General features: G+C 32.1%; 16 protein-coding genes across 16 annotated transcripts; 8 read left to right on the forward strand and 8 right to left on the reverse strand.

The window, feature by feature from the left end:
- Nucleotides 1-174: 174 nt before the first annotated feature.
- Nucleotides 175-1,055, forward strand: WICANDRAFT_81245 (uncharacterized protein; the record flags this gene model as incomplete). Its single annotated transcript, XM_019185201.1, has 5 exons — nt 175-532; nt 572-690; nt 715-786; nt 883-1,019; nt 1,052-1,055. 5 exons carry the CDS (start codon nt 175-177, stop codon nt 1,053-1,055), a joined length of 690 nt encoding a protein of 229 aa, XP_019036219.1.
- Nucleotides 1,056-2,314: 1,259 nt separating this feature from the next.
- On the forward strand, nt 2,315-3,678 carry WICANDRAFT_70981 (uncharacterized protein). Its single transcript, XM_019184228.1, has one exon. The coding sequence runs from the start codon at nt 2,676-2,678 to the stop codon at nt 3,399-3,401; it is 726 nt and encodes a 241-aa protein (XP_019036220.1). The 5' UTR covers nt 2,315-2,675; the 3' UTR covers nt 3,402-3,678.
- A 272-nt stretch (nt 3,679-3,950) lies between these two features.
- On the forward strand, nt 3,951-5,543 carry NDI1 (NADH-ubiquinone reductase (H(+)-translocating) NDI1; the record flags this gene model as incomplete). The annotated part of the gene is made up of 1 exon (XM_019182440.1): nt 3,951-5,543. One exon carries the CDS (start codon nt 3,951-3,953, stop codon nt 5,541-5,543), a length of 1,593 nt encoding a protein of 530 aa, XP_019036221.1.
- Nucleotides 5,544-6,155: 612 nt separating this feature from the next.
- INP54 (phosphoinositide 5-phosphatase INP54) lies at nt 6,156-7,199 on the reverse strand (the record flags this gene model as incomplete). The annotated part of the gene is made up of 1 exon (XM_019185202.1): nt 6,156-7,199. The coding sequence occupies one exon, from the start codon at nt 7,197-7,199 to the stop codon at nt 6,156-6,158; it is 1,044 nt and encodes a 347-aa protein (XP_019036222.1).
- A 132-nt stretch (nt 7,200-7,331) lies between these two features.
- Nucleotides 7,332-8,774, reverse strand: PRP9 (SF3a splicing factor complex subunit PRP9; the record flags this gene model as incomplete). Its single annotated transcript, XM_019182385.1, has 1 exon — nt 7,332-8,774. The coding sequence occupies one exon, from the start codon at nt 8,772-8,774 to the stop codon at nt 7,332-7,334; it is 1,443 nt and encodes a 480-aa protein (XP_019036223.1).
- A 189-nt stretch (nt 8,775-8,963) lies between these two features.
- TRP1 (phosphoribosylanthranilate isomerase TRP1) lies at nt 8,964-9,662 on the forward strand (the record flags this gene model as incomplete). Its single annotated transcript, XM_019182435.1, has 1 exon — nt 8,964-9,662. One exon carries the CDS (start codon nt 8,964-8,966, stop codon nt 9,660-9,662), a length of 699 nt encoding a protein of 232 aa, XP_019036224.1.
- A 44-nt stretch (nt 9,663-9,706) lies between these two features.
- IPP1 (inorganic diphosphatase IPP1) lies at nt 9,707-10,573 on the reverse strand (the record flags this gene model as incomplete). The annotated part of the gene is made up of 1 exon (XM_019182387.1): nt 9,707-10,573. One exon carries the CDS (start codon nt 10,571-10,573, stop codon nt 9,707-9,709), a length of 867 nt encoding a protein of 288 aa, XP_019036225.1.
- A 264-nt stretch (nt 10,574-10,837) lies between these two features.
- Nucleotides 10,838-11,565, forward strand: WICANDRAFT_36037 (Mg-dependent acid phosphatase; the record flags this gene model as incomplete). The annotated part of the gene is made up of 4 exons (XM_019182389.1): nt 10,838-10,889; nt 10,980-11,064; nt 11,119-11,222; nt 11,270-11,565. 4 exons carry the CDS (start codon nt 10,838-10,840, stop codon nt 11,563-11,565), a joined length of 537 nt encoding a protein of 178 aa, XP_019036226.1.
- Nucleotides 11,566-12,076: 511 nt separating this feature from the next.
- AME1 (Ame1p) lies at nt 12,077-13,103 on the forward strand (the record flags this gene model as incomplete). Its single annotated transcript, XM_019183886.1, has 2 exons — nt 12,077-12,120; nt 12,179-13,103. 2 exons carry the CDS (start codon nt 12,077-12,079, stop codon nt 13,101-13,103), a joined length of 969 nt encoding a protein of 322 aa, XP_019036227.1.
- A 218-nt stretch (nt 13,104-13,321) lies between these two features.
- On the reverse strand, nt 13,322-13,786 carry WICANDRAFT_65286 (cornichon family protein; the record flags this gene model as incomplete). Its single annotated transcript, XM_019183887.1, has 2 exons — nt 13,322-13,715; nt 13,770-13,786. The coding sequence occupies 2 exons, from the start codon at nt 13,784-13,786 to the stop codon at nt 13,322-13,324; spliced, it is 411 nt and encodes a 136-aa protein (XP_019036228.1).
- Nucleotides 13,787-14,079: 293 nt separating this feature from the next.
- On the reverse strand, nt 14,080-16,200 carry ULS1 (translocase ULS1; the record flags this gene model as incomplete). Its single annotated transcript, XM_019180939.1, has 1 exon — nt 14,080-16,200. A coding segment is annotated over one exon (2,121 nt), but the record flags the coding sequence as incomplete, so codon positions are not given.
- Nucleotides 16,201-18,470: 2,270 nt separating this feature from the next.
- Nucleotides 18,471-20,084, forward strand: WICANDRAFT_81254 (uncharacterized protein; the record flags this gene model as incomplete). Its single annotated transcript, XM_019185203.1, has 1 exon — nt 18,471-20,084. One exon carries the CDS (start codon nt 18,471-18,473, stop codon nt 20,082-20,084), a length of 1,614 nt encoding a protein of 537 aa, XP_019036230.1.
- A 144-nt stretch (nt 20,085-20,228) lies between these two features.
- WICANDRAFT_65289 (uncharacterized protein) lies at nt 20,229-21,869 on the reverse strand (the record flags this gene model as incomplete). Its single annotated transcript, XM_019183888.1, has 1 exon — nt 20,229-21,869. The coding sequence occupies one exon, from the start codon at nt 21,867-21,869 to the stop codon at nt 20,229-20,231; it is 1,641 nt and encodes a 546-aa protein (XP_019036231.1).
- A 661-nt stretch (nt 21,870-22,530) lies between these two features.
- Nucleotides 22,531-23,418, forward strand: WICANDRAFT_35995 (sucrase/ferredoxin-like domain-containing protein; the record flags this gene model as incomplete). Its single annotated transcript, XM_019182383.1, has 1 exon — nt 22,531-23,418. The coding sequence occupies one exon, from the start codon at nt 22,531-22,533 to the stop codon at nt 23,416-23,418; it is 888 nt and encodes a 295-aa protein (XP_019036232.1).
- A 51-nt stretch (nt 23,419-23,469) lies between these two features.
- Nucleotides 23,470-24,498, reverse strand: WICANDRAFT_21699 (uncharacterized protein; the record flags this gene model as incomplete). Its single annotated transcript, XM_019180914.1, has 1 exon — nt 23,470-24,498. A coding segment is annotated over one exon (1,029 nt), but the record flags the coding sequence as incomplete, so codon positions are not given.
- A 227-nt stretch (nt 24,499-24,725) lies between these two features.
- On the reverse strand, nt 24,726-26,273 carry WICANDRAFT_65292 (sugar porter family MFS transporter; the record flags this gene model as incomplete). The annotated part of the gene is made up of 1 exon (XM_019183889.1): nt 24,726-26,273. The coding sequence occupies one exon, from the start codon at nt 26,271-26,273 to the stop codon at nt 24,726-24,728; it is 1,548 nt and encodes a 515-aa protein (XP_019036234.1).
- Between the last annotated feature and the right edge of the window lie 153 nt (nt 26,274-26,426).

Below are 26,426 nucleotides of genomic sequence, written 5' to 3' on the forward strand. Positions count from 1 at the left end.
CATATGCGACTGTGTTTTCAACTTTTTTGAGGAATTTTACATTGTTTGATAAATTTCCAATATTATTTAAAGAGTGGGAAATCTGGTTTCAAGATGTTGTTTGATAATGTTATTGTCTTGCTGTTGTGCTGACTATTGTTGGACTGCTAAACTTATTATTGTTGCTATAGAAAGATGTCTTTTAATGAGGAAAAACAAGATGGTGTCGATATTGAAGATTTAACATCCAGAAAAAACTCTGAAACTGAAGTGTTGAAAGCTTTAGAACTGAGAGAAGCTGAACTAGATGAGTATAAGCTAAAGTTAATAACCAGAACTAATCAAGCATCAAATCAAATCCTAGAGAATCATCATTCAATGACTGTTGAGAATAGGATTTTGAATTTCTTTATATTTGCATTCACTATATTTATTGTTTTACAATTTTCATTGATACTGATAATGAAACTTGATATTGACTGGCCATCACTTTTGCAGTTTATAAGCTTTGAAGACTTTTATCAAATATCATGGTTATGTATCTTGGTGATTGGTAAAATGTTGTCATATTTTTGTCTTATAAATTTTTTAGTTAGATGTTACATTGGAGTAAAGATATTTAGGAGGCTCGTTAAAACAAATATATTGTTTAAGCTGTTGAATTATCAGTTCATGGGGTTTTTGAAATCAACATTGATGACAATGGGTATAGTAAGTGCTAATATAATTCTGAAGAATATATTGGTATCTATGGATTATATTGGTAACCATGAGCATGTGAACCGAGTGCTGGACATAGTGAAGCAGGTGAGCTTATATGGTGATGTTGTATTATACTCCATGTTGATAATTGGTGGAGCAGTTAGTATAGTTTATAGAGTAACTAGGATTTTGGTTAAATAGATGAGCACAGTATACAAGAAAATCAATTGTTTGTTTGTAAAAAGCTCGAAAGTAACTATATTTGCAGTATTCAATAATTCTGCCGGGACTATTGGCGATGAAGATAGTCCTGATGTGCATGACTTGCAATCTTTCACGTATGTGAAGAGCGGATATAAACGCCAAATAGGTGATAATACAAATACATTGACACAAACCAAAAGTTCTTGCCCAAGTGAACTAACTATTTGATCATGAGCCAAAGGTAGTAAGTTTGCACAAGATTGATGATTTCATGGAGCCTTCAGAGCCTTAAATATTTATTGGTGAGAAGGCGAATTGGTTGTTGTACACACAGTGTTGAAATTCAGGATGTTTGATACGCGACCATGAACAATTGTGTGAACAGAAGAAGCCATAAAAGTAAAAATTCAAACACCTAATCACACACCGAGGAAACAAAGAAATCCCGATTGGAAAAATGGAGATTTGTTGTTCCCATTGGAAGGAAGAGAGAGGATACTGAAACGGTAAAATCTTGTTCATATTTCTCAGATTCATGTTTCACAAGTACATTGGAAAGACTTAAAGCCAATATGGAAAGACTGGACAGCGGACACCAGTAGAACTTCAACTCAAGTGCTCAATAAAATAATTTATGGCTCAATAAATGGACACAGTTGATAATAATGAAAAATGATTAGGTCTAGTGCTGATATCCTCCGCACATTCTGAAAATATGGTTTCACTTACAATACTGAGTCCTGACTGACTTTTCCATTATTTACAAAAGAGTAATTCATATAAACGTTAAACACTTGGTGAAGCTGGTGATGGATTGTATGTTTGTATCTTGGAGGTATTACCAGAGTTAGTATTTCCAATGGGATTTCATCAACACGAAAACTGATAAGGTATACAACTATGCAGATTGAAGCATAATTAATTTGAACGTACAGTTTGTACAATATTAATTGAAGAAATTGATTTAATCTCAAAAAACGGAGCTTGAGTCTTGACTATCCAGAGAATGAAGATGTAAACTTCAATGTGATTTGGGATTTCATAGCTCGTAAAAGTTGATTATACCATGTCTCGGTATTAATAATAATGTTACAGGTATCCTACTTGAATTAAGACATCAAGGCTTCTCAATTGTTCGTTTGAATCTTCGAAAGCTTCAGCATTTATAGGATGTGATGCTGTACAAGCCGATTGTTTGGAGATATTACACCAACTTTATCTAGATTGAAAGTTAAAACTCTTAGCACCGGTAGAATTGGTGACTGAAAAACGGTTTTGTGTATAGATAACGAAGGGCTGCTTTTGGCTATTGCCTATTATTTCCAGTACACAGCAATACCAGCTCAATCCTCAATCCTTGAGCCACAAGACACTAGCTTAAGCTGGATACAATTTAGTATCAGACTACCCATTTAATCCATACACCTTTCAACTATTACTCACGAGATATTCAATCCTTGTTTATTTAATTTGTTTATTTCTCTGACACATGGGCAGAGTCTAGTCCAGGACTGCACCCTTGATGTATGGCGGTTAGATTGTTTACTAGGACTAGTCCCACTTCTTTCCATAGTGAGCAAGTGCACCCATCTCCGAGGCCCCAGACTAGGCCCTCCACGTGCAGAAATAATAAACAAATAAAATAAATAACTTCGCTTAGCAGCACATGGTCTGTTTTTTGCGTTTTAACGAGTTTTACATTGTTTGGTGAGGATTGTATATAAGAGGAGGATGGTGCTCTTGGATTGTATCTTGTTTAGTTATCCTGAAAAGAGACGTTTATTGGAAATATGTCGTTATTAAATGAGAAATCTCAGCTAGTTGATGAGAATGGATTAGACATCGAAACTTTGAATATACTCAGAAGAAACTCTGAAATTGAAATGTTGAATGCCCTGGAATTGAAAAAACATGAATTGGATAAATATAAATTAAAATTGATAACTAAGACTAATCAAGCATCAAATCAAATCCTAGAGACTCGTCATTCAATGACTATTGAAAACAAGATTTTAAACTTCTTTATATTTGCATTCACTATATTTATTGTCTTACAATTCTCATTGATATCAATAATGAAATTTGATATTGATTGGCCATCAACTTTCCAATTCATAAATTTTGAAGAGTTTTATCAGATATCATGGTTATGTATCTTGATTATTGGTAAAATGCTATCATATTTTTGTCTTTTGAATTTTTTAATTAGATGTTATATTGGAGTCAAGATCTTCAAAACATCAGTTAAAACCAATATATTGATTAAACTTTTGAATTATCAATTCATGGGGTTCTTTAAATCAACATTGATAACAATGGGTATAATAAGTGCTGATATAATGATGAAGAACCTATTGGTATCTATGGATTATGTTGATAATCATGAACGTGTGAACCAAGTTTTGGATATAGTGAAGCAAATAACTTCATACGGGGATGTTGTACTATACTCTATACTGATAGTTGGGGGCATAGTCAGTGTAATTTATAGAATAACCAGGATGATAGTTAGATAGATATAGTATAGATAATATGATGAGTAATGGCTTAGGTAATATAACAGTTATGTAATACATTATATAATACATTATATAATCACTATTACATAACACCTGACTAATCACCATAATAAAATAATCCATACCGTTGTGCCGGATTCCTCAGCACCAGAAAATGATTGAAATTAATTGAATTGAAACCAAATAAATTCATTAAAAGGAATCCGATCGATAGTTCCCCACTGCAATATTCCATTCCACCACTGCCCCAACAATCAACAATTCCAATTCCAATTCAACCTTCAACAGTCATTAAATCCCCCATACAAAACTCAATTCTCCCATACAAAAAAACCTTTGATCTAAATTCCGAAGACCGAATAAAGTTTCGAGGCTTTTTTTTGTTTTTTTTTGTTTTTTTTTCCTTTTTTTGCGTTTCAGCCAATGAAAAAAACTAAAATTCGTGAAGAGGTCAATCCGAATTGGAAAAAATATATATAAGTACAATTTTACTTGATTACAATCTTTTACTGACTTATATCATCCGTGTCAACACTAAGTTCCATCATGTTACGTATCAAGAACTTGGCCAGATCTACCAGATCTTTAAGAACTCCTTTAATTAGATCCTCCACTTTAATAAGATCAATCCAATCTTCATCAATCGTTTCAGCTTCTGCCTTAAATCAATCAGATTCAAAAGTTAGTTCTGGTTCCTCTTCTTTCCACAAAGCCCCAAAATTAATCTCAAATAAAACTGACAGACCTTCAATCGTCATCTTGGGTTCAGGTTGGGGTGCTATTTCATTCTTAAAACATATTGATTCCACTAAATATAATGTTATAATCATTTCTCCAAGAAATTATTTCCTCTTCACTCCATTATTACCTTCATGTCCAGTTGGTACTGTTGATGAAAAATCAATCATGGAACCTGTTGTTTCATTCGCCAACAAGAAGAAAGGTGATGTTACTTATTATGAAGCTGAAGCTACTGATATTAATCCAAATGATAAAACTGTTACAATTAAATCATTTTCAAATATAAACACCACTGTTACCTCTGCTGATGGTGTTGGTATCAACGTTGGTTTAAAAGCTAATGAAATTGCTCAAATCTCTTATGATTATTTAGTCACTGCTGTTGGTGCTGAACCAAACACTTTTGGTATTCCAGGTGTTGAAGAACATGGTTGTTTCCTTAAAGAAATTTCAGATTCAAGAAAAATTAGACATAGATTCATTGAAGCTGTGGAAAGAGCCAATTTATTACCAAAAGATGATCCTGAAAGAAAAAGATTATTAACTTTGGTTGTTGTTGGTGGTGGTCCAACTGGTGTGGAAACTGCTGGTGAATTACAAGATTATATTGATCAAGATTTGAAAACTTTTATGCCAAATATCGTTGATGAAGTGCAAATCGTCTTGATCGAAGCCTTACCTGTTGTTTTGAATATGTTTGAAAAAAAATTAACTTCATATGCTGAAAAAGTTTTAAAAGAAACTACAATTGATTTGAAAACCAGAACTGCCGTTTCAAAAGTTGAAGATAAATTCCTTGTTGCTAAAACCAAGAATGAAGATGGTTCAATTGATGAAACTACAATCCCATATGGTGTTTTAGTTTGGGCCACTGGTAATAAACCAAGATCTTTAGTTACCAATTTATATAAAAAAATCCCTGAACAAAACCATGCTACAAGAGGTTTAATCGTTGATGAACATTTATTAGTTAAAGGTACAAACAACATCTTTGCCATTGGTGATAATGCTTTTGCTAAATTACCACCAACTGCTCAAGTTGCTCATCAAGAAGCTGAATATTTATGTAAAGTTTTCACAAAAATTTCCAAGATTCCAAATTTCCATGAAAAATTAGCAACAACTACTGAAAAAGTTGATTTATTATTCCAAGAAAATGGTATTAAACCATTTAAATATATTCATTTAGGTGCTTTAGCTTATTTAGGTGCTGAAAGAGCTATTGCAAACATTACTTATGGTTCTCGTTCATTCTATTCTGGTGGTGGTATTTTCACTTTCTTTGTCTGGAGAGTTTTATATGTTTCAATGATTTTATCTGTTAGATCAAGATTTAAAGTTGTTGCTGATTGGTTAAAGATTTCATTCTTCGGTAGAGATGCTTTCAAAGAATTATAAACAAGTCATTCACTCATTTTATATCCCTAAATATTCCCCCTTTCTTGTATACAGAATAATTTAATGTAATAGTACACGTCTTTGATGAATATGAATTGATTATTTGTAGTCACTTGACACTAGTCATAGAGTACGTTGATTCAAGATTGAATCATATTGGATAAGGTCCCTCAATGGATTTAAGAACATTCTGCAAACGGTTGATGCGGAGCACAAAGGTCCATGGAATTTTAGGTATAAAGAAAAAGAATAGTTGAATTGATGCCAATTGTTAGCATGTTTTGGGTGTATTCTGTTGTAATTCTCTCGGATTGGGTTATAAAGGATAGTGCTCTTTTCTTTTATTTCAAAGTGATTCAAATTTTGAAACGGCTGAAGATGTCTATTATGTTAATCTTTTAGTCCGTGGATATCCGTATCCATACAGTGGGGGTCACCGAAAAGGAAAAAAGCGTGGGAGGCTGAAATTAATTACGAGGGTATATTTTATGTCACGTGACTTATATTAATGCTCGGAAGTATAACTTCAATAGTAAACTTATAAACCATCCAGTTTTTACATGTAGTTTAAATCATAATCTCACATTATTCATATATTACATCATACTAAACTCATTTAAATAACCATAAAATAAATAAAAACATCACTATCAATACAATTCTTCCACTTGTTGTAGTTATACTTTTCAATGATAATCCAATAATAGAATCTGAAACGATTAAAGCATAGTTCCCAAATTTACTAGCATATGTTGATTTCATAAATTCTCCACCTTCAATCAAATAACCTAGAGAATTAACAGCATTTGGAGGTGCTTGGAAAGGAACCAATATTGATAAAAAAACAGGTTGATGATCAGAAGACAGAAATGGTAACTTATCATACCTTATTAATTTCTCATTCCCATTATATTTTTGATACAGGATTCTATCACACCATGAGGCAATTCTTTTAGAGTTATAACTTGATGTACCAACATTAAACTTATAAGTTGGATCAAAATGAATATCTTGTTCATTAAACCCTATGAAAACTTTCGATTCATCAATTTGTCTCTTCAGTTCATCTCCATATAAGGCAACTCTATAATTCAAATCACCCATGAAAAAACAATGATTTTTAGGTTTCAAAACACTCCAACCATCATTGAAACTCAAAGATCTTAATAATCTCCAACTATCTCTATTTCTTCTTTCAACATAACCTTCATTAGCACTTAAATGTGCAACAACAAATGTGAATTCAGTTTCTTGTGAATCTTTAACCAGTGTTAATCTTGTAGCCACCGCACCTTTTAAACTTGAATAAAATAATCCACAACTAGCAACTGTATTATCAATTTTTTTAATAGAACTTTGGAAAGGGGTCATTATTATTAAACCAATAGCTCCAAGATGATGAATATTTATTGTATGGATTGAACTAGAATCTGGATATTTAGAGGAGAGGACATCATGAATCGAATCATTGATTTCAAATAGTCTTTGATTAACTTCTTTAGGGATTGTGGAATCTAATATTGGAACTAATTCTTGGAAACCAAATACGAAAAGTTCAGGGATATGGTCTGATGGTAGAGCATCTTGAAGCTTTGAAAAGTCTGTTTGTGGTAATTTAGCACAATTGAACGTGAATAAGAATAAAGGAATTGACATAATTGATTAGTTAATTATATTAAGCTCAATTCATTTATGGCTCAAGTTCATTTCTTTAAATTTGAAATTTCGCGAAATCACAAAACCAGGGCCATTAACCTACAATACCACAAATCTAAATACTTTTTATTCCTAAATTAATCCCTGTTTCTTCAAATCATTATAAACTTTCTCACTCATAACATTCCCTTCTTCATCCTCCACTTCTACTGCATCTTCTTTTTCTCCTTCCTCTATTCTTTTTTGTCTTTTAACTTTATTCCATAATTCAATAGCTTGCTTAATACTAGTTATATCTTTGAAAACTAACGAAGGTGTTATACCTAAACATTTCAATCCATGAATATGTCTTGGCTCTAAGAAATGTTTATCAAATGCCTTTCTCCCCTTATATGTATAATCACCACAGATTTCACAAGTATATTCTATTCCTAATCCATGTAATTTCCATAACCAATATGGAATTGGTTGTCCATCAAAACCTAAAGGTAAATTCATTGGGTTATAAACACCATCTTTAAAATCTGGGTTTTCATCTTGTTCGTTAGTTGACTCATCTTCACTTGATGATAATTGTTCATCTTTTTCTAATTGAGAAATTTCAATTAATCTTTCACGTTCTGTTAATGCTTTTCTTCTTTCTGTGTTTAATTTTGTATCTTGACGTTTTGTTCTTAATGGGGTTAATAAATGTTCGATTAGATTTTCATAATATTCATAATTTTTAGATGATGGAGGTGGTGATGATGTTGTTAATTTTGATGCATTTTTTAAATGCTTTTTACCTGAAAGATGAGCATCATAAACAGTTTTTTTAGCAAAATTTTTATCACAAGCTTCACAATATAATCCTTGATTTTGTTTTGATTTATTGAAATTTTCTTCAAATTGATTTAAAAATGAATCTAATTTAAATAATGGAGTTGATTTTGTTATGAAATTCTTCAAATAATTTGATAAATTAATTAAATATTTCAAATAATCATCTTGTTTTTTATTAACAATATCATTAAATTCTTCAAATTTATCAAAAATTTCCAAATATTTAACATAACTAATTTTTAAACTTGATAAATTTAACCAAATTTCATGAAATTCCACTAAATCTAAATATTTCCCAAAATATTCTTCACCGGAAAACATTAAATTTAAATCAATCCCTGAACCTATTTCACTTAGGATATTTGAATTTGATGATTTCATGGCATATATTGAACCAAGATTCTTAACAACAGTTTCATCATTTTGAGATTTAATAGATTGATACAATTCATCAAACTTAATCAATTCATAAGTTGGATCATCAATTGTTTTCAAAACTTCATTTCTTGAAGCATCATTCCAAGATTCTTCTAAGAAAGTTTTCTGTTTCTTGTATTGTTTCAAAAAGAAAGATATTTCATGTTGTTGTAATAATACTTCTCTAAATGAACGTTTTTTTTTCTTATTTAAAACCCTATTATTATCCTCTAAAAACCCATCATAAAGCTCTGGATTTCTCTGTATTCTATCAGTGATGGCTTTCTCTATAGTATGGAGTTCCTCCAATGTGTTTCTTTCCAATTCAATAGACATTTTTATGGTCTTTAATAAAGTCTTGAAATTGATTTAAACTTGAACTTTTCTGAACATTTTTTTATCGTGTTTATAGACACGATATGAAATGGCAGATTAAGTAATCAAGATTTTAAAAATCAATTTTCTGATTTAATACTCATTTTAAATTTGAAATAAAACATGAAATAATTGGGAAAATATTACAAGATGCTAGTCAAGATTTGTGGAGTTAAAGATGTCGAGGCAGCTCAAGTTGCACTAGAATCAGGTGCAGACATGATTGGAATGATTTTCGTGCCTGGTAAACCAAGAACTATTCAAGTATCAAATGCTAAAGAAGTTGTATCATTAGTTGAATCAAAAAGGAAAGGTTTAAATTCTAATGAACTATATGATTCATTAAAGCCAGGTCAAGATAGTTTATGGTTTGAACAAGTTCATGATTCTATTAAATCTAATGGACCTTATAGTGTGGGAGTTTTCAGAAATCAAAGTATAGAGGAGATTAATAATATAATTGAAGAAGTTGATATTGATTTTGTTCAATTACATGGACAAGAATCTCATGATGAATATATTCCACAATTGAAAAAACCAGTGATAACGAGATTCGTACCAAATGAAACAAAAGTTTTACAAAGTTTAAAACCAAATAAACATTTATTACCATTGTTTGATAGTGAAGCTGGTGGTGAAGGTGTGAAATTAAATTGGTCCAACTTGAGTGATTGGTCTGCAAAGAACAATGCTAGATATTTATTAGCTGGTGGGTTAACACCTGATAATGTTCATGAAGCTATTAAATTGGATGGTGTTATTGGAGTTGATGTTTCTGGAGGTGTTGAAACTAATGGTGTTAAAGATTATGTAAAGATTAAAGAGTTTGTAAAGAATGCATTACAATAAGATGAAACAAAAATTCATTTATTTATTTATAAATGACCCTGTAGTTAAGCAGAAGCACCAGAGATGAAGAACCATTTATCAATTGATTTATCAATTGGAGCATCTTTTAAATCTTGAGAACCAACAGGAACTTTAGAAGCAGCAGATTCATCAAATGATGGGACATCTTTCAAGACAGTTGAAGTTAAAGAGATATCACCAGGTTGAGTTTCACCTTTGATTAATTTTTCCCAAGCTTCAGCACATTCTCTAATAACTTCTTCAGCATATTTTTTATTTTTAGCTTCACCAGAGAATGCAAATTGATTTTCAGGTTTTCCATCAGGGATTTTATAAACTCTGAACCATTCATTAGTGGCTCTTAGTAAACCTGGTAAATGACGTTCAACATCTTCGATATCATTTAATTTTGGAGCTAAAGGATCATTGATATCAATAACAATAACTTTCCAATCAGTTTCACCTTCATCCAATAAAGCCATGACACCAAGGACTTTAACTTGTTTGACTTGACCGGTATAACCAACGGCTTCACCGATTTCACAAACATCTAAAGGATCATTATCACCTTTTGCCTTAGTTTCAGGATGGGTTTGATTTGGATCTTCCCAAGTTTGAGGGAAAGCACCATAATTATGAATATAACCATGATGAGGGAAGACATTTCTAACAAATCTTAATTTACCCTTTTTGGTATCTTGAATGATTGGATTCAAAGTTTGTTCCTTGGAGATTTCCAATTTAGCATTTGACCATCTTGGGATTTCGACAACAAAGTTCAAGATTTTTTTGGATTCATCAGCGTATAATGGGATGTCGTGGAATGGGGAGATTGGCTTACCGTCTTGTTCGACGTAGACCTTGTAGTCCAAGGTGTTTTTGGCTCCGATTTGTCTGGCAGAGTAGACCATTTTTGGGTGAATTGAATTGAATTGAACTGAATTGAATAGAAATTGGTTTTAATTGAATTTGTTGAATTTTTGAATTTCGTCGACGACAAGGAAAAAAGCACCAGCCACATTTGGGTCACGTGGGTAAGAGTAATCTTATGTAAGCACTAGCCACAAGTGAAAATGAGTGTGGCTGGTGACGGTGATGATATAATAAAGAAATTGGTTAAATTTGGTTTATTTAATGAATTTGATGAATTTATTTTATTTATATTGATTAAAACAATGACTCAGTACCCAAAAGTAGTGGTGTTTGATCTGGACTATACCCTCTGGCGTATGTACAAATAGAGTCATTTCTATGGATCAAACTAATAATGGTTATAGCTGTGAGTATAAAAGATTTATATCTTGATTAACATTAAAGTGGCTAACTATATCCAAAAGTGCTGGTGTGATACTCATATATCGCCTCCAATCAAAGCTAAAAGCACAAAGACTTTAGTGGACAAGTGAGTGGGATGGAACATGGATTATATGATTAGGCTTTATATTAACATCAACAGATATGGATTTCAAATCTCTTTTTATAAAGACGTTGAAGAGATATTCAAAGAGTTGAAAGAGAATAACGTTTACATAGTGGCTGCAAGTAGAACTTCAGCACCAGGTATGTATTCAATAAGTCATCTCCTAATAGTATACTGACTATATTAGCCCTTGCTAGAAAAATGTTGAAAAGTCTTCATTTAAACGGTGAACCAGCTATAAACCATTTTGATGCCCTGGAATTTGGTACTTTTTCAAAGAAAAATCATATTAAATCTGCAATGAGTTCATTAGATCAAGAAATTGAATTAAAGCATGTTATATTATTTGATGATGAATTAAGAAATAAAGATGTTGAGACTTTGGGAGTTCAATTTGCTCATATCTTTGATGAAGATAGAGGCCTAACAAAGCAGATATTCCAAAATGCTATAGCTAAATATAACAATAGATTATCTACATAGAATAAACTAGAATATTCATCATATTAATTATTTTCACATTGTCCATTTTATTTCATAGCGATTTAGCCAACGAAACCAAACTTTCTTTAGTGGAATCCTCAGGAACAGAAACTTTTCTTTCACTTAACCACGATTTCAATTCTTCTTCACTTAATTCTTCAAAATTAATAGTTTTTTTTGGTTCTTGTGACTCAGTCAAATGAGGAAAAGTCTTTAGTATTAAATAAGCACCACCGACAACAGCCAACGCTGCTAAACTGGCAATTGATATGTTTTTTCTGGAATAATTGAGCTTGGCCATAGTGAATGATTTTGATTTAGTTTGATTTAACCTCAACTAGTTTTATTTAATTTGTAGAATTTGTCTGGTTTAAATTGGTTTTTGATAAGGAAAGAAAAAAAAAATTGTGGTTGGAGTTTCTTAAAACAGGAATAATAAAACAAAAACAATAACGCGTTTGAAAAGATTGAGAAAGGTGATTTTGTATTTAATTAATTTAGGGAGGTTATTATGGAGAGAATAGAGAAGAGAGAAGCACGGAAAAGAGGTGCTGCGTATGTTTGTGAATTTGTTATGATTAAATTGGTTAACTAACGCGTATTTTATCATTAGTTCACGTCAATTGGCCACAAATGACATTGTCATAAAGACTCCAAAGAGAAGTAGAAAATCTAGACCAAACACTCCCAAATGGATACCTGTTTCTCAAGACAGTGGTGCTTTAATCACTGATGAATTGTCTCAATTGCATTCTCCAATATCAAGAAATACTAGGCCTCCTAGAACACCAAAGGATAAGATTAATGAAGAATATGAACCAAGAGTGAAGAAACCAAAGGCAAAGCCAAAGAAAGTGAAGCCAAGGAAGGTTGAAGTAAAGCCAAAGACAAAGACAAAGACAAAACCAAAATCAAAACGAAAGAAAGTTGAACCTCAACCAGATAATGACCTAGATAACGACCTAGATGATGATCAAGATCAAGATTTCGATAATGCTCAAGAAGAATCAGATATCGAACTCGATGATTTATACGTTAATGGCACAATGGAGGTTAAAATATCAAGATTACCAACTTCAAGTATAAGACTAACTTCAATTGATATCATTTTACAAAGTTTAAATGATGCCTTAACTCATGAAGATGGTAAACATTCCCAAATTTTCCAAAAATTAAATAAATTACATTTAAACAAGATCTTGGATTTGAATCTAACAAATAATCATTATTTATATAAATTAAAGGATTTAAAATCAACAAAACTGGATCTTAGAAATGAATTATTTGATAAAAGACAAGAAATTAATGAAAATTTAGTAAAATTAGAAAATTTAAGAAATCAATATAATAAAGTTCATCAATTGATTAAAACTAAAAAACAAATAATTGGGAAATTGAATAATTTATCAAAATCATCATCAGATAATAATGATTCAATATTGATGAAATTAAACAAATTAAATAACATAGTTGATCCAAATTGGGGGATACTTGATAAATTAAAAGAAATCAATTCAAAATTTCATGAATTGGATTGATATGAAGTGAACCTTTTTAATGATTATAATGATATACAATGGTTTTAAAAAAACTCAATATGATTTCGTTGATGTATTATACAAATGCTTCTCTCTTTCACATACACTCTCTCTTCCTCTCTTTCTGCCTCTCTTCCTCTCTCTTTCAATCTCTCAACTTCTTCACTCTCTCCTTCTATGGTCTTCCTCTTGTCTCTCAATTGATCCTATTTGCTTCCTTAATCTTCAGAAATCAAAGCAACAATCATTCTATATAAATAGAAGAAAAACAAAAACAAATAAAACCCTAATTTAATAAAACTTTCCCTTTTATGCTTTGACAAAGTTCTGAAAATTTCAGTGGCATCTAATAAATAATTTTTATTCAAAATTTTATTAACATTAAATGCAAATAATGGTAAATTAACTAAAAATGTAAACCAATATCCATTAATTAAAAATAATAATGTTAAAAATCCATGAATTGAAGCTTCTGGAATAATGAAAATATTCAACTTGTTACATAATTCAACTGGATTAATATAATCACATTCTAAGTCTGAATACATAATTGTAAAATAAACTTGGAAAAATAAATTGATTGCATTTATAATGACTGAAAAGATAAATAAACTGGTGGAAAATTAGTTAGTCATATGAGACTCTTTAAATAATCCAATCACATACATTGATTCACCACTCATTTTGTTCTGTCTTTCTTTATCTCTTTATCTCGTTTATAATAATGTCTCTTCGTTGGTTTTCTCTCCTTTGTTGATTTCAATTTCCAAAACCTTTTTTTTTTTCTCTTGCTGATTATGAAATTTTTCAGGCTAGACTTCCCAATCGGGAAATAAAAAGCCACGTTCAATACAAAATTCAAATACAAATACAAAAACATAAACTATTAAAATTACAACTTTATTCATAACCATCCCTATTCCCAAAAAATAATAATCTAGCATCACAATCATCTTCTTCATTCTGGACGTGCACGTAGATTAAATAAAAATTCAATTTCATTACGTCCTAATCCTCCAACACTCTTGATACCTTTTTCATCTAGTGCACTTTCCACTAATTCTTTCTTTTTCCGTTGTAATTCCATAATACGATCCTCAACAGTACCACCAACTAATAATCTATAAATTGTAACTGGTTTTTGTTGTCCAATTCTATGTGCTCTATCTTGTGCTTGTTCTTCAACATATGGATTCCAAAATGGATCCATTATTATAACATGATTAGCACATGTTAATGTCAACCCAACATTACCAGCTTTTAATGAAATTAATAATAAATTCTTGGAAGAATTTTTATAAAATTCTTTAATAACATCATTTCTTGCATCTGATGTCATTGAACCATCATATCTTAATGATTCAATATTTTCCTTATTTAAAAATTTTTGGAAAACATCAAATAATGTAGTGAATTGTGAAAATAAAATGATTTTTTCTGAACTATCATTTGATTGAATTTTTTTAATTAATTCTAAAGCTCTCTCCAATTTTGGTGATAATTTTAATCCAACTAATTCAGAATCAATTTCTTTATTAATCTTGGCCAATTCTTTAGTGTTTTTTTCATATAATAATCCAACAGCTGCTTTAGATAATTTTTTATTGCAAACATTATCAAAAATTGGATATGTAATCATATGAGTTTCTTTAACTTGTAAACGACATTGTGTACATTTAGCAACTCTTATCCCATTATTTGATTCACCCTCTTGGAAAGTTTCAAAAAAATTATCAACACATTCAGTACATAATCCATGACCACATGGGTAAAAAATACACCAATCTTGATCAGTAATTGAATCAATACAAATTGGACATGTGAATTTATCTGATGAATCATCACCACCACCACCACCACCTTGTTGAGCCTCAGCTGAATTAATTCTTCTAACAACTTCTGGTTTCAAATCTGAGGCAAATTGATACATCGAGTCCCATGTTGCCTTTTTCCTTAAATTACCATCACCATCAAATGTAAAACCTTGTTTTCTTTCACCAATTCTAACCAATTCACTATGTAAACAAGCTTGTCTTAAACGAAGTAATAGTGTTAAAATTGAAGAATAATTACCTTTTGCTAAACCTTTTTGCAACATTTTTTCAACTTGAATAGCAGATTTACCTTCGAGATGTCTATAGAAAATATTTTCTGGATCTGTAGGTTCCATTATAACATCTTCCACAACAACACTTTTTTCTGGTAATTTTAAAATTGGTTCACCATCAATTTTACTATCTTTAGATCTTTTCAATAATAATGCTTTCAACATAATTCTAACCCTTTGCATTGCTTTTTGTCTATCCATTTCATCATAGTTTTCATTTTTGGGTTTTAATGGTATGGAAATATCAGTTCTAAATTTATCTTCAAAGCAATAAGGTTTAATTCTTAAAAATCTGATAAGTGGGAAAATCTCGTCAATATTATTTTGCATTGGAGTACCTGAAAGACACCAACGATATTCACTCTCAAGTATATGACAAGCTAATGAAGCTTTTGTAAGTTTATTCTTAATAAAATGAGCTTCATCAAGAATAGTTCTATAAAATTTTGATTCTTTAGCGAAAAATGGTGAAATATGAGAATTTCTAGCTTTCAATTCATTAATTCTTCTAATACCCATCTCACCTAAATCATAACCATGAATATGTTTTTTCATTTCTGATGCTAAAGTTTGAAAAGAAACAATAACAACATCGAATTTTGCCAATTGTTTGAAGGTTTGTAATCTTGCCTTACCATTTGTACTTGTATAAAGGAAAACTTTCATATCAGCAGATTCTTTAACCTTGGTTTCTATTTCACTTTCCCATTGTCTCATCATTGCAACTGGACAAACAATAAGATTTGTTTTCAAATCATCATCTTTAGAACGACGTGATAACATTAATGAAATAGCTTGGACAGTTTTACCAAGACCCATAGCATCAGCCAAAATACCACCTTTTTTCTTTTCATCATTTTCATTTAACTCTAACCAATGAAGACCCAGTCTTTGATGTTTTAATAGATTAACAGTTAAATCCTCTGGTGTATTAGATTCACCTTCAATGGAATCTTCAATAGTTTTAATACTTTCAAGAAAAGATCTTAAATCTTCAGTTGTACCTGAATTATAAACATTCATTCCATGTTGGGATTCTTGATTATCATTGATGTAATTTCTTCTATTCAGCATATTGTAAATTTCTTCTTCACTATCTTCTTCATCATCACCCATCATAGGACGATTTGGATTCAAATTTTGTAGCATATCACCAAAAATGTTTGCACGTATATTATCAAGCAGACTATTTGGTTGTCTTTGTTGTTGTTGTTGCTGTTGTTGACGGGCCAGTAAACGTTGTTGTTCTTGATGCCTTTGCATCTCTAATCTGCGGCGTTTTTCCTCTTGTTCACGAGCCTCTTGAAGACGTAAACTATTCAAAGTTGATAAAATTTTTGGTCTTGCATGATTAATGAAACCTAATAATTCGGTTGTTGAAGATTTAACTCTAGCATCATAGATTGTTTTCGATTTTGCATCTTCTTTAGCTTTTGACATCAATGCATTTTTAGAACTAACCAAATCTCTATATTCAGGAGTTGTTTCAGAAACTTTCAGTGCTTTCAATCTATCAATTGATGATAAAATACGAGTTAGCAATTCAGTATGTTTCTTTGAATCTTGTTCAAAATCACTCAATTTCTTCTTAGCAAGTGTAACAGCATTTTTCAACATCTTTTCCTTATTATTAACATCAGCTTCACTTCTATAAACAATACCATTCACTTTAACTGCTTTACTTGTTAATGGAGTATTGTTTAAGTTCTGCTCTGTAGTTTGAGGTTGAATATGGTTGCTTGTTGAGTTTAGATTTGCAGACGCGCTTGGTGTATTTGGTAATAATGATGGGGGTCCATTTTCTAGTGGTTTTGGTAAAGTAGCATTCTTTGTAATAGATTCTGGAACATTTAACGATTGAAGACGATTGTTCTCAGCTTTTGGTTTGAATTTTTGATCTAAAGCAGATTTAACATTCTCAGTTGTATTTGATCTTGATAGGTCACGAACACCAGTAATCATCACATCACCTTCATCAGAACTATCATCTGTGTCACTGAGGATCTCTTCGAAATCATCACTATCGTTTGTAAGATCAATGAACGGCTGTTCTTGGACAGGAGGACTTGGTTTGAATCTTTTGGAGTCACCGTTATTATACAGGTCGCGTCCAACAGGAGGAGCGCGATAGGGAGTCAGCAGAGGCTCTGCGTGGGATCTGCTCATGGTCTTGGGAAGGGAAAGGCAGGCGCTGTGTTCTCTTGTGCTATTCCAACGGTGTCACCAGTTTTGTAAGTGAAATGTTTTGCCACTGAACTGTTTAGCCCTTGGTTGTTTAAAGGCTGTTTTTGTATTTTGATGTTTTACATTTTTTTGTTACGCTTTTTTTAACCGCGACGAAAAAAACCAAAAGCCGGTACGCGACGCATGATTATGTAAGGGAAAGCATGGTGCTGTTGACACGTGAATCTGTCAGTTCAGAAAACAGTGAACACTGGTTTATAGCAGTAATGTAGATCAGTATAGCAGTATTATATTAGAAATATATTGAATTAATAATATTTAGCTGTTTTTATATTAACATATTTATATTTTTATTTTTCTAGGATCATGAGCTAAGTTAATTTAATTAATTATGACGTATCCAATGTGTGTTAATTTATAAATTAATGGTAAATATTTAAAATGAATATTCATGTACAAAATTATCTCTGGTACTGACAGTTCAGTTTATATATGACTGATCTATATTAATTTTACGGTATAAAGAGATAAACTGCAAGCCAATATTACTATATGTTTTTAGTGATATCATCTAGTTCTAGTTTCCTTAGCTGGCCAACTGACGTTAATATCAATTTTGATTTGGATCAGATAACCAGCTAACCAAGCTCATACTACAAAATTCAACTAAAGTATTATTCTCTTCTAGTTTGAAGCTGATATTGATCTCTATATACAAATGTTCACTGGCTGTATGGTATGAGCTGCCATACACAACGGGTCACTAGCTCACGTAGATAAGCTATTTTTAAGGGACTGCATCAAATGCTCAACTTATCTGATAAAAGATCAAATACGTTAATGTGGGCAGATCTTGGTTAGTGACTTGCTTCACAAGTAGATAGGTACACAATGGCTGCTTCCTATCCACAATATAACCATCATGAGATACGCCTGCACCCGCTAAGTTTACTCCATTGGGACAATGTTAATGTGGATCAACTTATCATGAACAATAGCTTACAGCCATATAAGGTGGAAAAATCTCCTCGAACATTACCTTTATAAAAGTTCTGAAGCCATAATACTTTTTGATCATGACCTCAGATATCGAGTCTTCAAAACTAGAAGATAATGGTACAACAAAGACAGAAATCATCTTTCCCAATCTTTCATTCAAGGAGAAATTAAACTTATTCTTTTCAAGAGAACCACCTCCAAAAGAACCAAACCCACAGTTTTTTTGGTGGTATCCTCCAAATCAATCAAAGAAGGAGAAAACTGTTGTTTTCAAACTTGATTGTTTTATCCTTTCTTATGTTTGCTTATCATATTGGTCAAAATATTTAGATCAATCAAATATTAGTTCTGCTTATGTTTCAGGAATGAAGGAAGACTTACACCTACACGGTGCTCAATATAATTGGATTCAAAATTGTTTCACGATCGGGTTTGGGTTTGGTGGATTGATCAGTTTATTAATGACTAGAATCTCTCCAAATATTATCTTGCCTGGTTGTGAAGTAATCTGGGGAGTTTTCTGTCTTGCATTATACAAGTCAAATAGTTTTAGATATGTTGCTATAATGAGATTCTTCCAAGGCTTATTTGAAGGTTGTTCTTATCCAGCAATTTATCAAATTCTTGGTTCTTATTATAATCGAAATGAGTTGGCTCGGAGAGCTGGTATTTTCACCTCTTCAGGAATGGTTGGTTCGATGTTTAGTGGATATTTCCAAGCTGCAGTTTATAAAAATTTGAATGGAGTTAATGGGATAGAAGGTTGGAGATGGTTATTCATTGTTGATTTTTCAGTAACAATACCAATTGCAATTTTAGGATTTTTCGTATTAATCCCAAGAAATGCTAAAAAAGTTTGGTGGTTGAAAAAAGAAGAACTTGAATTAGCTAATGAAAGAATGAAGTTCCGTGGGAAACCACCTTCAGATAAATGGGATTGGAATTCTATAAAGAGAATCTTGTCATCATGGCAATTTTATGTTTTCCCATCAGCTTTTGTTCTTTGGGATTTATCAGGTCAAGGTGGAAGTTATTTCGCCATAATAATGAAAGGGCTAGGTGGATATTCGGTTTATCAACTAAACACAATACCAACAATCCAAACAGTATTTAGAATTATCACATGCTTAATATCAGGACTAGTTGTTGATATAACAGCCACAAGATGGCATAGCTTATTAGTTGTGATGATTTTATGGCTAACAGGATTAGGTATACTTGTTGGATGGGAAGTTTCAAAAGGTGCATTATTTTTTGGATTAATCTTATTAGGTGTTTCCACACCTTTTTCACCATTATGGATGGGTTGGTTAAGTAGATTAACACATGAAGATGTTCAATTAAGATTTGCTACAATCAGTGTTATGAATTTGTTTAGCTCTTTGTTACAAATTCCATGGAGTGTGAAGCTATTCAATACGGATTTCGCACCTAGATATTACAAAGCTTATAGATGGTGTCTGGGATTGAATTCAATCTTATTACTCTATGTTCCTTTAACGGTTTTATTTGATAGGTACCAAAATAGGAAAAGAGCCCTCTATAAAATTGAAGTTACAAAGAATAATGTCACAATTATAGAGGATTTTTTCAAATTGGATTCAGAAAAGGATCAAGATTCAGTCAGTTTAAGGTCAGTTGAGATTGGAACAAAGGAAAAAAGTGGGTTTAAAGTGACTGTTGTGTCTTGAAAGCATTTATATAGTATTGTTTAAATAGAAGCACATAAATTTGCAAGTATTTACATTGAAATCTCCCTTCTCTAGAGTATTTCAAATTCATATCACGTGACCAAACATGCTCATAAACTGAAGTTTCTTATCTTTTGATCTGATCTATTTGTTTTTATCAAATGCATGTCTCAGATCATAAATGGCTCCTCTAAACACACCCAAATCTTCACCTTCATTTGCCATATAATCATCATCATAAATAGCACGACCTTTATCTAAATCAATTTGTTCTAATGGTATTAACAAAGGACCTTTAAAAAAGAATATTTTGGCAATAGAGTAAATGAAAACCATTAAAACAATTGAAACATAATTTGCAAAGAAATTTTTAGCAGATGATTTATCCTTCCATGGCCAAACAGCTAAATAAAATTCAATAATAACAATTAAAATTGACCAAAATAACCCATACCAAGCAGTGTATGGAACTGATTTACATTTCCAGGGCAAATCATTCAAGCTTCTACCTTGGAGAACCCAAGCTTTTCTCAATCTGATGTTTACGATAAAAATAATACTCCATAATAACAATGCAACTAATGAACAAAGGTTTGAAAACCAACCAAAGACTGTTGAACCAGAATGATTTAGATTAATGTAGGCTAATCCACCAGATAATATACCGGTAAAGATATATCCAACCCAGGGTCTACCAGATTTATCAACTTTACCCAGGATTTTAGGAGCCATTTTCAAATGAACCAAACCTAATAAAATTCTTGGACATCCATAAAAAGTTGCACTACCTGAACTGAAAACTGAAATCAATATAATTGCATTCATTGCATCTGCAAATCTTGGTAGGCCTGAATTTTGAGCAGCAATGACAAAAGGTGAGGCATTAACACCTGAACCACCTAACAGTTGAGAATTATTTGGATCTAAAACAATTGTAACAACAAATGAACCCAAGATATAAAATAACCCAATACGAATCCAAATTGATTTAACAGCCTTGGGGACAGATTTCCTTGGAGATTTACATTCAGCTGCGACTAATCCAATGATTTCAATACCAGCCATTGCAAAGACACATGATGGTAAAACTGTTAGGAATCCTTTGAATCCATGACCATTAAAAGGTACAGATTTCCAATATTGGAACCCTATGGCTTGTCCTTGAGGTGCACCACCAGCACTAATAACAATCATAGTTACAATAGCGACAATAACCCAAAGAAACTTCACACCAGACATTAAACTTTCCACTTCTGCAAATAATCTTATAGCAAAAGCATGGATCAATACAAGACACACAAATGCTACTGTTATCCAAACACCTGGATTCACATCTGGAACCCAAAACTTCATCACAGTCGCAATCCCAACCAATTCATTAGAAGCACCAATCATATTCCCCCACCAATGCATCCAACCAACAGTCACAGCAATACTTGGATCAATAAACTGGGCAGACCATCTTGGGAAAGCAGAAGAAACAGGATATAGAGTAGCGATTTCACCAATGGACATATTCAATGACCATGCTATCGAGCCTGATATCAAATACCCAATGAAGACACCAACGGGACCACCTTTGTGTAGAGAACCACCTACACCTAACCATAAACCCATACCTACTGCTGAACCTATTGAGATCATGAATAAGTGTCTTGAGCTCATTATTTTCTTTAGTTTGGCCTCTTCCACTTCATTGAAGCTTTGAACATCAATATCATCATGATCAGATTGGACTTTAAAAGTTCCTGCACTTTTCTCATGGTCTTCTATTGAACTGGACATGATTCACATTGTATTGACACATCACTCTTCATGTGCTATCAAGAAACCATCATCATGTTTATATAGTCTCCAATCCACCCATACGTTGCTGAATATTAATATGGCTTTTGATGGCTACATAGTACGCCACAATTGGGTTTATTAAAGGATTGTTTTTACACGGCATCAAACTGGTGAAGTTGGTTTGGAATATTACCTTCGCGAATTGTCCAGGTATTCTTTGTCGCTTAAAGCTTTGAATGAAGCCTTTTGTTATTATTTTCTGAACATTTGAATCCAATCCAAACTCTATCCTCAACGTATAACCTTCTGTACTAAATTTCTGATTAGCTATTAGCTAATTGATTATCAACTGCCTGCTCTCTTCTGATTCATCTTTGCTGAGTTTTAGTCCTGAGAAATACACTCTCAACTTCCACCAATTCAAAAACCATTTCCACCATCTTCAAACTGAATAATAAAAAGATTAATCAAATTTCTCGCCAAAGAAAAGTCAAGTTTTAACGGGGATAAGCGCCGTTATCGCCGGTTAAATTCGTTTTTGACAAAAAAAATTTACGATGGGCAAAAGCCATAACCAAAAAAATCAAAAGTTGATTTAAAAACAACAGAGATCCAGAATCATTTCATTCGGTTTTGTATTCCCAAGAAACCAATCACCATGCTAGGACTATCCAAGTTCTTTGGCAAGAACAACACAGACAAAAGAGATCAAGAAATCTCATCAATCCTTCCTTTATCATCATGTAATGCTGAATGCGAATCATGTCCAACAAAGTTCCCTTCAGGTTTAAAGATTGATGAAGATTCAGACATTTACAACTCTGCCAAACCAACAGATGTACACTTCATAATACCAACCTCCAAGACAGACTGGGCTCACGATGCCACTTCAACTCCAAACACTGTGGAAAATGCAATTGTGGCATGGAAGGATAAATACGGGGATGATATTATTAAAGATGGTAATTTCAAAGTATCTACATCTTCATTGCCTTTTGATAGTGTTGATCCAAGATGTTACAAAAGTGAAGTTAATGATGTCTTGATCTTACCCTTTTTCGTATGGTTAAGAAAAATTGAATATCAAAATGTTGATCAAGTATTGAATAAACTGATCCCATTATTAATCAAATTAAGAGATGAAGGTTCAGAATTACCTAAAAAAATTGATAACTATAGATTATTCCCAGCTATTGAGCAAGCTTTCATATTCTTGTGTTCTCATAGAACAAGAGATAAAAGATGTGGGATCACTGCACCTTTAATGAAGAAAGAAATGGATGCTCACCTAAGAGATTTGGAACTATATAGAGATGTGTGTGATGATCGTCCAAATGGTATTAATGTTTCTTTTATAAATCATGTTGGGGGTCATAAGTTTGCAGCTAATGTTATTATTTATATGAAAACTGGTGAAATTATATGGTTGGCTAGATGTAATCCTGCAAATGCAAAGCCAATCATTGATGAAACTGTGCTTGGTGGAGGTAAAGTTTGGGGTGATTTAGTAAGAGTTGTTCAAAAGACGAAAAGTGTTGAATGGTAATTTATACTACTAGTTATAATTTTACCTAACTTATTTATTCATTTATTTTTGGAAAACTTGTAAAATGTTTAATCTTTGTTGTAAATTATCAATCTTATCTTTTGATAAATTTTTACTATTTGATAAAATTTTAGAAATTCTTTTAATTTCTTTATCGAAAAATGATTCTTCACCATTAATGATCTTATTTAATAATTTTCTATAATAATCACTTGATTTACTTTCACCATCTTTAATTGAACTTAAAATATCAGTGGCTAATTCATTTGCCTTAGTTGGTGCACTTTTAATCAATTGTGTAATTTGAGAATCCAATTCTTCAATACGTCCAGCATTTGGTAATAATCCACCATCAACACTTCTATGAATTCCAGTATGTTTATTAACCCAATCAACTAAACCTTCTAAATTTCTTGAAGAGTCAAAAGGAATATGATTTTTAGAATTGGCTTCAAATGTTAAAATAGTTGGGAATCCACTTATACCATATCTTTCTTGTAATTCTTCAGCAGGTGAATCAGTGGTAGAAACTTCTGCAATGATAACATCTTTATCATTTGCAAACAAATCTGCCAATTTTTCCCAAGTTGGATGTAAATTTTTACAATGACCACACCATGATGCTGTAAATACAACGAAAACGTTCTTTCCACTTTCTAATAAAGTTTTATCAAAATCCAAATCAGAAACTTGAACAATATTTGATTGGACTTTTGGAATGTAAACATAAGAATCAGTATTCTCACCAATGAATTTGATAAAAGAATCTAAATCACGGCCACCTTCATATTCAACAGGGGTATCAACACCTTTTTTGAAAAATTTCAAAGTTGGGAATCCTTTAATACCAAATTGTTGACAAGTTGCTCTATTTTCATCACATTCAATCTTTACAATTTGAACATCTTTGGTCTTTGAATAAACATCTGATAATTCATCATAAACTGGTGCTAAATTCTTACAATGTCCACACCATGATGCATAAAATTCCACTAATGAGTTCTTACCTGATTTGTAAACAATATCATCAAAGTTTTTGTTATTAGCGACAATGACATTTGAGGCAGCAGAAATACCAGCAAGACCTAGCAGAGCAATTGATGTGAACTTCATCTTTCTTTGAATCGGTTAAAAAGAATAATGGAGATGTTGCTTTGATTAGATTCGATTTGGTTTTACGTGTTCAGTTTTTGGGTGGCACCTTTCGCGAAACAAAACGCATTCGCGAAACGCTTCGGGGTTTATCGGCTTCTACATTTTATCAACATCTAAAATCATTTTTATTAGTGAAATACGCTTTAAGTGGTTTAATCTGTATAGTCAACATCACTCGACTTTTCTAAATCAGGTTTACGATGTCTCTTGAAATTGAAGACATGTCCCTCTCTGTAAATATCATCAATTTGCGAATTGGTTAACCCTTTAGTTTCTGGAACAAATAAGTAAACCATAAGGATTGCAACAAATAAACATCCAGCAAATACATAACCAAATTTGAAATCTATAGCATCAGTGATAAATGGAGTAAATAATGAAATCAAGAAGTTCCAAATCCAATTCATAGCAGTTGCAACAGACATTGAAATTGCACGAACTCTAACTGGGTATAATTCACTAACCAGCACAAAAGCAACTGGACCCCAAGTTGTTGCAAAACCAACAATGAAAAAACACGAAAAGACAATCATGGCAACACCTGAAGAGTATCTAGCCTCACCATTACTGTCATATAAACCAAACCCACCAACTGAAGCATAAATCAACATACATGCACACATACCAACACTTCCAACCATCAAGCATGACTTTCTACCAAATCTTTCCACTAAATAAACACTGAAGAATGTAGGAACACAATTAACAGTGGCTAAAATAATCGAAGTAACATAAGAATCATCCAATCCAACTGAATTAAATAACGTCGTACCATAATAAAAGAAATAATTGGCACCAGTCAATTGTTGCATGGCCATAATAAACATACCAATACCTAATCTGAACCCCAACATTGGACTACCTGTAATAAACTCAGTCCATGTAGTTTGACCAGTTTCAGCCTTCATTTGCTCAGATTTCTCCATAAACTTGTCAACTTCATTATGCACCAATGGAGAATCTGGTGGTAATTGATTTAATCTTGCAACTGATCTAATAGCACCTTCTCGATCATTTTTATAAACCAAATAAAATGGAGATTCTGGCATAAAGAACAACCCGGTTAATGCCAATGCAGCCCATACAAACCCTAATCCAATTGGAATTAACCATTGCGCATTTGAATCTGGATGATACTCTTTACATCCATAATTTGTAACGTTACCAAACAAGATCCCTAACGTAATCATCAATTGATAAACACAAACCATTGCACCTCTAATCTTGATTGGTGAACTTTCACTAATAAACATTGGTGTAAGGACAGAAGTAGCACCAACAGCTAAACCTGTAATGATTCTACCAACTAATAACTGATACCATTTTGCTGAAGAAACACTAGTTAATTGAACAATCACACCAATGATGTAAATGATTATACTAATGAAAATTCCAAATTTTCTACCTTTCCAATCACCAGTCTTTGAAATAAATGTACTACCCAGGGCACAACCAACGTTGAAAACTGAAACAATCAACCCAACAATAAACTGAGAAAATTGATATTCACCATTCTTATAAGGTGCGAAATGTCTTCTAAACCCACTCATGTTGGTAATACCACCAATTGTACCCGTATCCCAACCAAATAGGAACCCAGTAAAAGTATTGGCAACACATAGTAATATGACACCTTTCAATTTCCATAATGATTGGCTTTCGATTGCTTCTTCAGTTGCAGCATCGTTATCATCATTCATAGTGTTTGTACCCGAAGAGGTGTTTGTACGATGCAATACATCGTTTTGATGGTCTGTTGGCTTTGATGAGTATTCATCAATGTTGTTATTTTGATACTTGGACTTCCTGTTGAATAACTTTTGCATTATAGAAACATTTAATTGATACTCTTG

Source organism: Wickerhamomyces anomalus (assembly GCF_001661255.1).
Source record: "Wickerhamomyces anomalus NRRL Y-366-8 unplaced genomic scaffold WICANscaffold_7, whole genome shotgun sequence".
Lineage (NCBI taxonomy): Eukaryota > Fungi > Ascomycota > Saccharomycetes > Phaffomycetales > Wickerhamomycetaceae > Hansenula > Hansenula anomala.

What these genes read in the sequence shown, in the direction of transcription:
- WICANDRAFT_70981 (XM_019184228.1), top strand. Translation starts at nt 2,676, where the DNA reads ATGTCGTTATTAAATGAGAAATCTCAGCTAGTTGATGAGAATGGATTA.